Source organism: Aquarana catesbeiana, linkage group LG02 (genome assembly GCF_042186555.1).
Source record: "Aquarana catesbeiana isolate 2022-GZ linkage group LG02, ASM4218655v1, whole genome shotgun sequence".
Taxonomy (NCBI): Eukaryota; Metazoa; Chordata; class Amphibia; order Anura; family Ranidae; genus Aquarana; species Aquarana catesbeiana.
This window is the reverse complement of record NC_133325.1, coordinates 31,103,715-31,119,209: the sequence shown is the minus strand read 5'-3', so window position 1 is coordinate 31,119,209 and position 15,495 is coordinate 31,103,715. Positions and strand designations below refer to the sequence as shown.

The following is a 15,495-nucleotide window of genomic DNA, read 5'->3' as shown; positions in this document are numbered from 1 at the left end:
AACCAAAACAAGCAAATCATTTTCTATCAAACGAGGCAAGTTCTTGCTCTACAAGATGGTTGATCTAAAGGGGATTGCACGATAAGATTGTGTGTGGTCAGCTTTAAAATTAGAATTATTAGAATTTAGAATTACAGGGGCCCAGCCATACTTTGGCTTAAAAGGAGACAGACCCCTATGTGATTACATTTACAAAGTTTACATTAAAGTGGTTATAAACTTTACGTATACCCAGTGAAGTGACTGGCCTCACTTGATATACATATAGATCAAGCAAATACTCCTAAATTGTACCTGTTTATCTGCAGCTTTCTGCACCCTACATCCATTCAAAGTGCAGAATATACACAGGATCTCTCAGCTCTGAAAAGAAGGGGGCGGAGAGCTGAAGTTACACAATGCAGAGTTCAGTGAGGAGAGCTCTGAGAGCTGATTGGAGGGTAGGGAAGGGACCCCCCCACACACACACACACACACACACACACACACACACGCGCACACACAATCCCAGGATGTGCCCTCCCCTGTCACCTTTTTTCTCTTGGTGTCAGGAAAACTTGACAGAAATGACTCATGCTGAGAGCAGAGGAAGGAAACAGCGGACAGAAATGACACTTGGTGCTCTGGATTGAGACAAGTACACACTATAGATCAATATGATTTGTTCATGTCTGAGGTTTACAACCACTTTAAAGCCTTTTTTGTATGTTTTTTTATTAACTACTTAAAGACCGCCCACAGCAGATATACTGAGGCAGGGAGGCTCTATTGCGCAAAACAACGTACCTGTATGTCATTTCTTGCAATAGATAGCAGGGGCGCACGTGCTGATTGGCCAGAGGGGGAGCCAATCAGTGAGTCCGGCAGACGCCGGGACCCGCCGATCGTTCCCCAGAGAGGCAGAACGGTGATCCGCCTATGTAAACAAGGAAGAACGCCGTTCTGACAGGGAAGCACACAGTGATCTTGTGTTCCTGCTAGTTGTGTTCCAGTTAGAAAGCACACCCTAGGGACACACTTAACCCTTTGATCGCCTCTGGTGTTAACCCCTCTCCCTGCCAGTGTCCGCCGCAATGTCACAGTCCCGCCATTACTAGTAAAACTATTTAAATAAACATAAATATCATACAAATATCCCATAGTTTATAGACGCTATAACTTTTGCGCAAACCAATCAATATACACTTATTGGGATTTTTTTTTTTTACCAAAAATATGTAGCAGAATACATATTGGCCTAAGTTGATGAAGAAATTAGATTTTGTACATTTTTTTATTAAATATCTTTTATAGCAGAAAGTAAAAAAAAAAATATATATATATATATTGTTTTTCAAAATTGTCTTTTTTTTGCTTATAGTGCAAAAAATAAAAACCGCAGAGGTGTTTAACCACTTGCCGACCGCCGCACGACTATATACGTCGACAGAGCGGCACGGGCAGGCAAAAGGACGTATATGTACGTCCTTGCCTGCCCGCGGGTGGGGGGTCCGATCGGACCCCCCCCCGGTGCCTGCGGCGGTCGGCAAATCTCCCCCGGCGATCGGAGGTGAGGGGGAGGCCATCCATTCGTGGCCCCCCCCTCGCGATCGCTCTCAGCCAATGGGATCATTTCCCTGCCTCTGTATTGTACACAGAGGCAGAGGAAATGATGTCATCTCTCCTCGGCTCGGTATTTTCCGTTCCGGGCCGAGGAGAGAAGACTGCAATGTAAGTGCACCAACACTACACACACAGTAGAACATGCCAGGCACACAAAACACCCCGATCCCCCCCCCGATCGCCCCCCGATCCCCCCCCAATCACCCCCCCCCCCCCCCCTGTCACAAACTGACACCAGCAGTTTTTTTTTTTTTTCTGATTACTGTATTGGTGTCAGTTTGTGACAGTTACAGTGTCAGGGCAGTGAGTGTTAGGCCCCCTGTAGGTCTAGGGTACCCCCCTAACCCCCCCTAATAAAGTTTTAACCCCTTGATCACCCCCTGTCACCAGTGTCGCTAAGCGATCATTTTTCTGATCGCTGTATTAGTGTCGCTGGTGATGCTAGTTAGGAACGTAAATATTTAGGTTCGCCGTCAGAGTTTTATAGCGACAGGGACCCCCATATACTATCTAATAAATGTTTTAACCCCTTGATTGCCCCCTAGTTAACCCTTTCACCACTGATCACTGTATAACCGTTACGGGTGACGCTGGTTAGTTTGTTTATTTTTTATAGTGTCAGGGAACCCGCCGTTTATTACCGAATAAAGATTTAGCCCCCTGATCGCCCGGCGGTGATATGCGTTGCCCCAGGCAGGGTCAGATTAGCGCCAGTACCGCTAACACCCACGCACGCAGCATACGCCTCCCTTAGTGGTATAGTATCTGATCGCATCAATATCTGATCCGATCAGATCTATACTAGCGTCCCCAGCAGTTTAGGGTTCCCAAAAACACAGTGTTAGCGGGATCAGCCCAGATACCTGCTAGCACCTGCGTTTTGCCCCTCCGCCCAGCTCGGCCCAGCCCACCCAAGTGCAGTATCGATCGATCACTGTCACTTACAAAACACTAAACGCATAACTGCAGCGTTCGCAGAGTCAGGCCTGATCCCTGCGATCGCTAACAGTTTTTTTGGTAGCATTTTGGTGAAATGGCAAGCACCAGCCCCAGGCAGCGTCAGGTTAGTGCCAGTACCACTGACACCCACGCACCGTACACCTCCCTTAGTGGTATAGTATCTGAACGCATCAATATCTGATCCGATCAGATCTATACTAGCGTCCCCAGCAGTTTAGGGTTCCCACAAACGCAGTGTTAGCGGGATCAGCCCAGATACCTGCTAGCAACTGCGTTTTACCCCTCCGCCCGGCCCAGCCCAGCCCACCCAAGTGCAGTATCGATCGATCACTGTCACTTACAAAACACTAAACGCATAACTGCAGCGTTCGCAGAGTCAGGCCTGATCCCTGCGATCGCTAACAGTTTTTTTTGTAGCGTTTTGGTGAACTGGCAAGCACCAGCCCCAGGCAGCGTCAGGTTAGTGCCAGTAGCGCTAACACCCACGCACGCACTGTACACCTCCCTTAGTGGTATAGTATCTGAACTGATCAATATCTGATCCGATCAGATCTATACTGGCGTCCCCAGCAGTTTAGGGTTCCCAAAAACGCAGTGTTAGCGGGATCAGCCCAGATACCTGCTAGCACCTGCGTTTTGCCCCTCCGCCCGGCCCAGACCAGCCCACCCAAGTGCAGTATCGATCGATCACTGTCACTTACAAAACACTAAATGCATAACTGCAGCGTTCGCAGAGTCAGGCCTGATCCCTGCGATCGTTAACAGTTTTTTTGGTAGCGTTTTGGTGAACTGGCAAGCGCCAGCGGCCTAGTACACCCCGGTCGTACTCAAACCAGCACTGCAGTAACACTTGGTGACGTGGCGAGTCCCATAAGTGCAGTTCAAGCTGGTGAGGTGGCAAGCACAAGTAGTGTCCCGCTGCCACCAAAAAGACAAACACAGGCCCGTCGTGCCCATAATGCCCTTCCTGCTGCATTCGCCAATCCTAATTGGGAACCTACCGCTTCTGCAGCGCCCGTACTTCCCCCATTCACATCCCCAACCAAATGCAGTCGGCTGCATGAGAGGCATTTTTATGTCCTCCCGAGTACCCCTACCCAGCGAACCCCCCCAAAAAAGATGTTGTGTCTGCAGCAAGCGCGGATATAGGCATGACACCCGCTATTATTGTCCCTCCTGTCCTGACAATCCTGGTCTTTGCATTGGTGAATGTTTTGAACGCTACCATTCACTAGTTGAGTATTAGCGTACGGTACAGCATTGCACAGACTAGGCACACTTTCACAGGGTCTCCCAAGATGCCATCGCATTTTGAGAGACCCGAACCTGGAACCGGTTACAGTTACAAAAGGTACAGTTACAAAAAAAGTGTAAAAAAAAAAAAAAAAAAAAAAAAACACAAACAAAAATATAAAATAAAAAATAATAGTTGTCGTTTTATTGTTCTCTCTCTATTCTCTCTCTCTCTATTCTCTCTATTGTTCTGCTCTTTTTTACTGTATTCTATTCTGCAATGTTTTATTGTTATTATGTTTTATCATGTTTGCTTTTCAGGTATGCAGTTTTTTATACTTTACCGTTTACTGTGCTTTATTGTTAGCCATATTTTTGTCTTCAGGTACAGCATTCACGACTTTGAGTGGTTATACCAGAATGATGCTTGCAGGTTTAGGTATCATCTTGGTATCATTCTTTTCAGCCAGCGGTCGGCTTTCATGTAAAAGCAATCCTAGCGGCTAATTAGCCTCTAGACTGCTTTTACAAGCAGAGAGAATGCCCCCCCCCCCCCCCATCGTCTTCCGTGTTTTTCTCTGGCTCTCCTGTCTCAACAGGGAACCTGAGAATGCAGCCGGTGATTCAGCCAGCTGACCATAGAGCTGATCAGAGACGAGAGTGGCTCCAAACATCTCTATGGCCTAAGAAACCGGAAGCTACGAGCATTTTATGACTTAGATTTCGCCGGATGTAAATAGCGCCATTGGGAAATTGGGGAAGCATTTTATCACACCGATCTTGGTGTGGTCAGATGCTTTGAGGGCAGAGGAGAAATCTAGGGTCTAATAGACCCCAATTTTTTCAAAAAAGAGTACCTGTCACTACCTATTGCTATCATAGGGGATATTTACATTCCCTGAGATAACAATAAAAATGATTAAAAAAAAAAAAAAATGAAAGGAACAGTTTTAAAATAAGATAAAAAAGCAAAAAAATAATAAAGAAAGCGTCGGTCTGGCGTCAAATGTAAACAGCAATTGCACCATGCATGTGAGGTATCACCGCGACGGTCAGATCGAGGGCAGTAATTTTAGCAGTAGACCTCCTCTGTAAATCTAAAGTGGTAACCTGTAAAGGCTTTTAAAGGCTTTTAAAAATGTATTTATTTTGTTGTCACTGCACGTTTGTGCACAGTTGTAAAGCATGTCATGTTTGGTATCCATGTACTCGGCCTAAGATCATCTTTTTTATTTCATCAAACATTTGGGCAATATAGTGTGTTTTAGTGCATTAAAATGTAAAAAAGTGTGTTTTTTCCCCAAAAAATGCGTTTGAAAAATCGCTGCGCAAATACTGTGTGAAAAAAAAAAATTAAACACCCACCATTTTAATCTGTAGGGCATTTGCTTTAAAAAAATATATAATGTGTGGGGGTTCAAAGTAATTTTCTTGCAAAAAAAAATAATTTTTTCATGTAATCAAAAAGTGTCAGAAAGGGCTTTGTCTTCAAGTGGTTAGAAGAGTGGGTGATGTGTGACATAAGCTTCTAAATGTTGTGCATAAAATGCCAGGACAGTTCAAACCCCCCCAAATGACCCCATTTTGGAAAGTAGACACCCCAAGCTATTTGCTGAGAGGCATGTCGAGTCCATGGAATATTTTATATTGTGACACAAGTTGCGGGAAAGAGACAAATTATTATTATTTTTTTTTTTTTTTGCACAAAGTTGTCACTAAATGATATATTGCTCAAACATGCCATGGGAATATGTGAAATTACACCCCAAAATACATTCTGTTGCTTCTCCTGAGTACGGGGATACCACATGTGTGAGACTTTTTGGGAGCCTAGCCACGTATGGGACCCCGAAAACCAAGCACCGCCTTCAGGCTTTCTAAGGGCGTAAATTTTTGATTTCACTCTTCACTGCCTATCACAGTCTCGGAGGCCATGGAATGCCCAGGTGGCACAAACCCCCCCCCAAATGACCCCATTTTGGAAAGTAGACACCCCAAGCTATTTGCTGAGAGGTATAGTGAGTATTTTGCAGACCTCACTTTTTGTCACAAAGTTTTGAAAATTAAAAAAAGAAAAAAAAAATTTTTTTTTTTGTCTTTCTTCATTTTCAAAAACAAATGAGAGCTGCAAAATACTCACCATGCCTCTCAGCAAATAGCTTGGGGTGTCTACTTTCCAAAATGGGGTCATTTGGGGGGGTTTTGTGCCACCTGGGCATTCCATGGCCTCCGAAACTGTGATAGGCAGTGAAGAGTGAAATCAAAAATGTACACCCTTAGAAATCCTGAAGGCGGTGATTGGTTTTCGGGGTCCCGTACGCGGCTAGGCTCCCAAAAAGTCCCACACATGTGGTATCCCCATACTCAGGAGAAGCAGCTAAATGTATTTTGGGGTGCAATTCCACATATGCCCATGACCTGTGTGAGCAATATATCATTTAGTGACAACTTTGTGCAAAAAAAAAAAAAATAAATAAATAAATTGTCACTTTCCCGCAACTTGTGTCAAAATATAAAATATTCCATGGACTCAACATGCCTCTCAGCAAATAGCTTGGGGTGTCTACTTTCCAAAATGGGGTCATTTGGGGGGGGTTTGTGCCATCTGGGCATTTTATGGCCTTCAAAACTGTGATAGGTAGTGAGGAGTAAAATCAAAAATGTACGCCCTTAGAAATCCTGAAGGCAGTGATTGGTTTTCGGGGCCCCGTATGCGGCTAGGCTCCCAAAAAGTCCCACACATGTGGTATCCCCATACTCAGGAGAAGCAGCTAAATGTATTTTGGGGTGCAATTCCACATAGGCCCATGGCCTGTGTGAGCAATATATCATTTAGTGACAACTTTTTGTAATTTTGTTTTTTTTTTTTTTTTTTTTTCATTATTCAATCACTTGGGACAAAAAAAATGAATATTCAATGGGCTCAACATGCCTCTCAGCAATTTCCTTGGGGTATCTACTTTCCAAAATGGGGTCATTTGTGGGGGTTTTGTACTGCCCTGTCATTTTAGCACCTCAAGAAATGACATAGGCAGTCATAAATTAAAGACTGTGTAAATTCCAGAAAATGTACCCTAGTTTGTAGGCGCTATAACTTTTGCGCAAACCAATAAATATACACTTATTGACATTTTTTTTACCAAAGACATGTGGCCAAATACATTTTGGCCTAAATGTATGACTAAAATTGAGTTTATTGGATTTTTTTTAGAACAAAAAGTAGAAAATATCATTTTTTTTCAAAATTTTCGGTCTTTTTCCGTGTATAGCGCAAAAAATAAAAACGGCAGAGGTGATCAAATACCATCAAAAGAAAGCTCTATTTGTGGGAAGAAAAGGACGCAAATTTCGTTTGGTTACAGCATTGCATGACCGCGCAATTAGCAGTTAAAGCGACGCAGTGCCAAATTGTAAAAAGTGCTCTGGTCAGGAAGGGGGTAAATCCTTCCGGGGCTGAAGTGGTTAAATACCACCAAAAGAAAGCTCTGATTGCGGGGGAAAAAAAGGACATCAATGTTATTTTGGTACAGTGTTGCATGACTGCGCAATGGTCAGTTAAATTAACGCAGTGCCGTATCGCAAAAAATGGCCTGGTCATGACCGGGGGGGGGGGGGGGGGGGGTAAATCTTCCAGGGCTGAAGTGGTTAATTGAGGAAATGTTAAATCACCGTCTGTTTTTTATCACTGTCTATATGTCACTGGGGAGGAAATCATTCTATCTCATTGTCCTGATGCCCCTTGTCTCTTGTACAGAAGGTGATCTGAAGAACAAAATGTTTGCGTTGTCACCAGAACCAGAATAATCTTCCAATAAGGACAATAGTTAGGGTGACATTGGCCCAAGAGGGGACTTCCCCTTGCTTTGATTTCTTCTCATTTCCTGTTGTGTGGGACAGGAAATAAAGGGAAATCTCCCAGTTGGGAAACAAAAAAAAATTCTACTCAATCTAAATAAATGTAAAAATAGTTAGTTTTCAAACACTTTAATTGTTATTTTTCTCCGGGGGGTTTAATGGTGAGGATTTCTGTTTGTTTTTTTTTCTGTATTTTTATATTTTTTGCACTTTATTATGCATCCTTATGAGCACTATTTTGTTCTGTTGAGACCCTGCGTTTCCGCTCTTATTCCCCACAAACAGGTGGTATTTGATCCCCTCCTCTCTTCCCCTGGCTGGGAGAACATTTCCCGTTCAACCCCGCCTGCCGGCAGTGCTCGCCCCCCCCCTTCCTCCAGGGCAGCCCACGCTCGCCAGCCATCATTTTCCACTCGCAAAATGCAAGCAGGCGAGTTTAAAATTTGAGGGCTGATCTATAGCATAGTGTTTGTGCCGTGTAATTTGTCCTTCTCTATGTTGTAATATACCTGATTAATTTTGTCTGTTTCTGTGTCCCCCTGTCTGTTCTGACCGCGGTAATCACGGCTGCTAATCCATGCTACCATGGTCCGGTTACGTGCCTCCGTCATCCCGCTCTCTGCTCTGAGTCTCTCCCCTCTCCCCCACCCTCCCTGCCTGTAAGTGTGAGAGCCGATCTCTTCCTCCCGCCCTTATTCCACTGCAATATGTGGCAAAAAAACTAGTATCCCCTCTGGTTTAAACAGTTATTAACTATATTGTGTGTGTTTTTTTTAACCACATGCTGACCAGCGCGCGATGATGTACGTCAGCACAATAGCACGGCTGGGCAAATGGGCGTACAGGTACTTCCCCTTTAACCACTTCAATACCAGGCACTTAGACACCTTCCCGCCCAGGCCAATTTTCATCTTTCAGCGCTGTCGCAATTTGAATGACAATTGCGCGGTCATGCTACACTGTATCCAAACAAATTTTTTATCATTTTGTTCCCACAAATAGAGCTTTCTTTTGGTGGTATTTGATCACCTCTGTGGTTTTTATTTCTTGTGCAACAAATAAAAAAAGACCGAAAATTTTGAAAAAAAACACGTTTTTCTTTGTTTCTGTTAAATTTTTTTGTAAATAAGTACGTTTTCTTCTTCAATGATGGCCACTGATATGGCTGCACTGACGGGCACTGATACGGCGGCACTGATGGGCACCGATGAGGTGGCACCAATGAGGTGGCACTGATGAGGGGGCACAGACGGGCACTGATGATGGGCACTGATAGGCGGCACTGATAGGTGGCACTCATGGTCACTGATAGATGGCACTGGTATGTGGCACTGATGGGCACTCATAGGTGGCACTGATGGGCACTCATAGGTGGCACTGATGGGCACTCGTAGGTGGCACTGATGGGCACTCGTAGGTGGCATTGATGGATACTTATGGGTGGCACTGATGGGTACTTATGGGTGGCACTGATAGGTGGCACGGATGGGCACTGATAGGTGGGCACTGATGGGCACGGATGGGCACTGACAGGTGGCACCGATGGACACTGATGGGTGGCACTGATGACACTGATTGGTGGCACTGCTGGGCATCTAGGCAATATTATGGTGCCAATCAGTGACCATTTGTGGGCACAGATTGGGCACATTGGGCACATGTGGATGGCCATGGGGTACATACCTGGCCATCCACATGTTGCCCCTTCCTTGGTGGTCCTAGTGGCGATCCCTGGTGGTCAAGTGAGGTCATCTGAGGGGGGGCTGTGCTGATAAACGATCAGCACAGACCCCCCCTGTCAGGAGAGCCGCCGATCGGCTCTCCTCTACTCGCGTCTGTCAGACGCGAGTGAGGAAAAACCCATCAAAGGCTCTTCCTATTGACATTGTGATCAGCCGTGATTGGACACGGCTGATCACGTGGTAAAGAGCCTCTGCCGGAGGCTCTTTAACAAGATCGGTGGAGCGGTGTGTCAGACTGACACACCGCTCCACCGATTGCCACGATGCACGCCCCCACGGGCATGCAACGGCATGTTATCCTGCTGGATGTCATAAGACGCTCAGTCAGGATAACGGAACCACTTCCCGGACGTCAATCCGCTATAGGCCAGGCGGGAAGTGGTTAAATCACGGCATTGTGGGAGTGCGTCACCGGAGGAGCACACGCGCGCAGCATACTCCGTGACTGTGCCCGCGGGTCCTGCAGACTCAATGTCCGCTGGGGGGGCCCGCGATCGTGTCACAGAGCGGCAGAATGGGGAGATGTCTTTGTAAACAAGGCATTTCCCTGTTCTGCCTAGTGACATGACAGGGGTCTACTGCTCCCTGTCATCGGGAGCAGTGATTGCTGTCATGTCAGTGATAGCCCATCCCTCCCACAGTTAGAATCACTCCCTAGGACACACTTAACCCCTTGATCGCCCCCTAGTGTTTAACCCCTTCCCTGCCAGTGCCATTTACACAGTAATCAGTGCATTTTATAGCACTGATCGCTGTATAAATGACAATGGTCCCAAAATAGTGTCAAAAGTGTCCAATGTGTCCGCCATAATGTCGCAGTCAATATAAAAATTGCAGATCACCGCCATTACTAATAAAAAAAAAAAATAATAGTAAAAATACCATAAATCTATCCCCTGTTTTGTAGACGCTTGAACTTTTGTGCAAACCAATCAATATACACTTATTGCGATTTTTTTTTAGAATATATATCGGCCTAAACTGAGAAAAAAAAATAGTTTTTTATATATTTTTTGGGGATATTTATTATAGCAAAAAGTAAAAAATATTGCTTTTTTTTCAAAATTGTCGCTATTTTTTTGTTTATAGCGTAAAAAACCCAAAAAACGCAGAGGTGATCAAATACCACCAAATTTGTGGGAAAAAAAGACGTCAATTTGTTTGGGTACAACGTCGCACGACCACGCAATTGTCAGTTAAAGCGACGCAGTGCCGTATCGCAAAAAGTGCTCTGGTCAGGAAGGGGATAAATCCTTCCGGGACTGAGGTGGTTAAATGAGAAGGCTAAATACCTTTTCTCACACTGCCGCTGTGCAGTCACGTGACTTCCCTCTGCTGGTTGGCTGATGTCACAGGGGAATCCTGCTGCTCTCCTTCGATCGGGGATGGAGAGCAGAGGGGGATCACATGGCTGCACAGCTATGGTGTGAGGAAAGGTATTTAGCCTTGTAATTTTAAAAAAAGACACACACACTAGTTAACAACTGTATAAACTAAAAGGGATACCAGCAAGGTCACAAGGAATTTACAAACATTTTAAAGGCTAAATTCACCTTTTACAGAAAATAGCCCATGCTGTGATGGGACCCCAGTATATAAAAATGTTCATTAATTTTATTCTTGCACCTATAAGCCGTTTGGGCCCTCCTGGAAGTCTGAAGATAATAGAAGTATACACTGCGCTAAATTAAAAAAGTATATGGTGCGGAGCAGCTCCATACAAGGTGACAGTAACCAAAAAATCATGTGAAAGTAAAATGTAGCGCATAAATTGTGCAAAAAGTCTTCAATCAAGAAAACAACTGAAAAAAACAAATGTCCACAGATGGTAAACATAACAGTGGTAAAACTTATAAGTCTCTCAATAAAGGTGAGTAAAGTCCTGTGAGTGAATAGAGAACAAATAACATGGAATATCCCACTGGAAACAATAAGTGGATGTGAGACGGCAGATGTTATAACACGGGTAATTCATCAGATCATCACCAAGCTGTATCTCACAACTGCATGCGACTTAATGAAGATGGTGTGTAAGAAACTCTTACCAGATACAATGGACCCCCTTGTCAGCGACAGGGAGTCACTCGAGCAGGTTGCCTCTCAGGGCCTGTGAACGGACATCGCAGCTCTGCGAACCTTCTGGGTCAAACTCTGCGTGGATCTCCCGGGGCCGCCAGGTGGGTCCTCCCAAAGGATGGCCAAGGTGCGGATCAGAGGGAACGATGCGTCACGTAAAAAAACTGAAGTGAAGGCTGGTTGAATCTCTCCTCTGCTGCCACTTCCAGCAATGTCTTCTCTCTACTAGAGACCTAGAGACCCCTACAGACACGAAGAGCCTTGAGCCCCATGCCAAACCCTCAAACTGGACAGCACCCTGTGTAGTCTGGTTCAGCACCTACTATGGGTGACCCTAGCTCTGACATCACCAGTGTAGCTCCCATTGTCAGGATCTCAGCAATTCTGCATTCCATACCCATAATCCTGATCCAACAGCTTCAGTCGAGCTCGGTTTTGCTAAGCGCAACTCATGGGACTTTGGTCACCTAATTGTGAGCAAGCTTTTAGAACTGTGTGCTTCCAAAATGATGATTGCATGTCCAGTTTGATATGACCTATTAGCTGCCTCTATCATGGTGAACTAGGAGGGTAATATAGAGAGCAGGCATACCATCACAGTGGAATATAGATGAGTGATATAGGATACAGACATTTAATGGGGGGCTATAAATAGGATATATTTTTGGCTTGCAGATATCCCATCACAATGGACTATAGAGGGGGCCATACCCCTCCGCTATGGGACTGTAGAGGGGAACTGAGGAATATTACCTGCTCTTCCAGCGCAGTCACCCTTTTCTCCAGCAGACGCAGCACGGCAAAGACACTACAACGGACACAAATATGACATGCCAGGAATACATTATATAACATATATGTAAAAGTTGTATGAGATTACAGGTACAGCATTTTCTTAATTCAGCAGTCAGTGTAGCCATTTGTCACAGTTTAGAATAAGCAAAAAAACAAATAAAAAGTCCTCAAAGCCCCTTAAATTCAATCATGAAATACTGTAACAAACTTATCAAAATTACTTAATTTTAGATAATATATTGAGGAGGAGTTGGTGGTACATATCAGTTATTACGTTAAAATTATTCAGTAAAAACCTGGCGTAGACTCTACTTCTTATGCCGCGTACACACGAGTGGACTTCTCGTCCGACTGAACTTTGGCGGTCTTTCCGACGGAGTTCTGCTAAAACGGACTTGCCTACACACAATCACACCAAAGTCCATTAGTTTAGAACGTGATAACATACGATGGGACTAGAAAAAAGAAGTTCAATAGCCAGTAGCCAATAGCTGCCCTTGCTTCGTTCTTGGTCCGTCGGAATAGCATACAGACGAGCGTTTTTCCCGATAGGAACTGAGTCCATCGGAAAGATCTGAAACATGTTCCATTTCTAAGGTCCGTCTGAATTTTTGAAAGAAAAGGTCCGATGAAGCCCACACACGATTGGAATGTCCGACGGAATGTTCCGTCTTACCTTTTCTGCCGGAAACTGTGTACGCGGCATAAGGCTGCATTTAAACTTGAGCGTAGTGAATTTGAACATTTGTCATGCGTTTTTGCACGTTTTCATACTTTTTTGAGCTTTGCTGGTTTTTTATTAGCCAATAGAGAAAACTATCATCTGTTGCATCATTTGCTGCTAGGTTTTTCAGCTTTTTTAGCTTTTCAATCAGCTTTTATGTATTTTATTATTATTATAATTATTAATTTATTATTATTATTATTTTTATTATTATTATTTATTTTTTTTTTTTGTTAGGGTAAGGGGTTAGAGTTAAGATTACATTAGGATTAGGACTTGGGGATAGGTTTAGAATTAGAGGTTATGGTTTAATATTTTACTTATGGTCTTATAATTATTATTTTTTTTGTTAGGGTTAGGATGTTGATACTAATACTGCTACTACTACTAATAATAAATGAATAAATAAATGTAAAGTAAATACACAAATAAATACAAAAAATCATAAATAAATAATAAATAAATACAATACATGAATACTATGTAACAATAAAAAAAAAAAAAAAAAAATTAACCCCTAACCTTAACCCCTTAATCCTTAAATAATAATAATAATAATAATAATAATAATAATAATAAAATATGAGGTCAAAGATATAGTAAATTCTAGAAATAGTCCAGCACATTACAGTTAATACAAAAGTACAATTTTATTGCAAATCCTAGAACACAGGGGCGTTGCTAGGGAGTGGCTATTGGGGCTATAGCCCCGAATCTGGGGCCCATAGCCCAGAGTCTCTTTCCGCAGGGTCCCTGCCTAACCGGCGGGTTGCAGCTGCGGCGGCAGGCGGGCTGGCTGCATGAGAGAGGCGGAGGAGAGGAAAGAAGTGAGTTTTTCACAGCCGGGCCTCTTCAATTTTTGAGCGAGGTGCGGTGAGCAGCAGAGAGATGACATAATCTGTCACTGTCCGCCACAAATCGGCGCTCTTCCGCCCTCACAGCACGGTCATCGTGGAGCTCCACTTTGCAGCCAGACCCCCTTGCTTCAATGTCGGAGGTGCGGCGGGGAGCAGTGAGGTGACATCATCTCTCACTGCCAGCCCAGCATCACCGCTCTCCTGCTCTCACTAAAGTAAGTGACAATCTGCAAATGGTGGCACGAGATGTGGCAAGTGACAATCTGCAAATGGAGGCAGGAGACATGGCAAGTGACAATCCACCTCTGGTGGCAGGCGACATGGCAAGTGACAAGCCACATCTAGTGGCAGGTGACGGTGGCAAGTAAGACGCTGCATCTGGTGGCAGAAGATGTGGCAAGTGACACGCCCAGGGCTCCCACTGATTCTGCAGTATGGTGAGTTGAACCACCTCATTATATATTAGAATGTAACAATAGAAATAATGCACTTCAATCACCCTGACACCATATCAACCATTATGCCATGATGATTGAAGCACCAACACCAGCCATCGCCCATGAAAAATTGCTTACCACTGGTCCCCCCCCCCCGCGGGCATGCAAAAAGGTTGGTGACCGCTGCTATGGGCTCTAGCCCCAGATCTTTTGCAGACCTAGCAACTCCCCTGCTAGAACACATGAAATTTAAACATTAAAACACATACTGTACAATTGGCCAATATTAAGACCACTCAACCTGGCCCGCTCTTTCAGTAGGGTGATTAAGTATTTGCAAGTGGGACCCGAATACTCATAATAGGCAGTCCAAGACAGATTATATGTTCCAGACATATACAGTATAAGGGCACAAAACATGTATTTGAAGTCCTCCTCAAATCAGCATATATATCAAAACTATGCTATGGGTACTTTCCATATCCTGGGATTAAGTACCCATTGGTCCCATCATAATTGTAAGAACACCAAAACTACTTGCCATTTAATATTAGGATGCAAAGAGATGCTTCAAAAAGTTACAATTTGGGAATCTCGATAAACCGCTCTTGAGCCTGGGGACTAAGATTTGGGTGTTTTTCTGCTTTTTACATTGGTGACCTTTTGACCTGTATAAAATTGCGGCAAAAACGGGGTAAAAAACGTGGCAAAAAATCGCATGACTTTCTGCCTGAAAATGCTATGCTCAGGTGTGAATGAGGCCTTTAACACCTACTGTAGATGTCAAGTAGCTTCTGACAGTCTTGTGTGCAGATAATGGTGAACAACTATCACCTCACCAGATCATTGGCTGCAGAATCAGCAGGGAGACAACATATCTCAGATGTCTGAAAAGCATCAGACCATACCAAACCCTTATATAAGCATGCAGGCCAGGAAATGGGGGGGGGGGGGGATAAGCACGAGCGCCCTCTGTGTCTGAGTGCATACACGCAGCTGCAGCTCGGCTCAGGTGCCCCATAGCAAGCTGCTTGCTGTGGGGGCACTGAACAGGAGGGAGGGGCCAGAAGCTCCAGCCAGGGACCCCGAGAAGAAGAGGATAGGGGCTGCAGAACCACTGCACAGGGTAGGTAAGTATGAGTTTTTACATTCACTTTAAAGTGCACAAACAATTCAAAGCACTTCTGCCATGCTAGCTGACAAAGGAGAACATG

At 44.4% G+C, this 15,495-nt stretch overlaps 1 protein-coding gene across 6 annotated transcripts in view; it reads right to left on the bottom strand.

Annotated features, from left to right (window-relative positions):
* Positions 1-15,495, bottom strand: part of LOC141126759 (transient receptor potential cation channel subfamily M member 2-like) — a 231,681-nt gene that overhangs the window by 69,591 nt on the left and 146,595 nt on the right. For all 6 annotated transcript variants that reach the window (XM_073612738.1, XM_073612736.1, XM_073612741.1 and 3 more), the window contains one exon: positions 12,222-12,276. In XM_073612738.1, the coding sequence (XP_073468839.1) occupies positions 12,222-12,276 (55 nt within the window). The remainder of the gene's footprint in view (positions 1-12,221; positions 12,277-15,495) is intronic.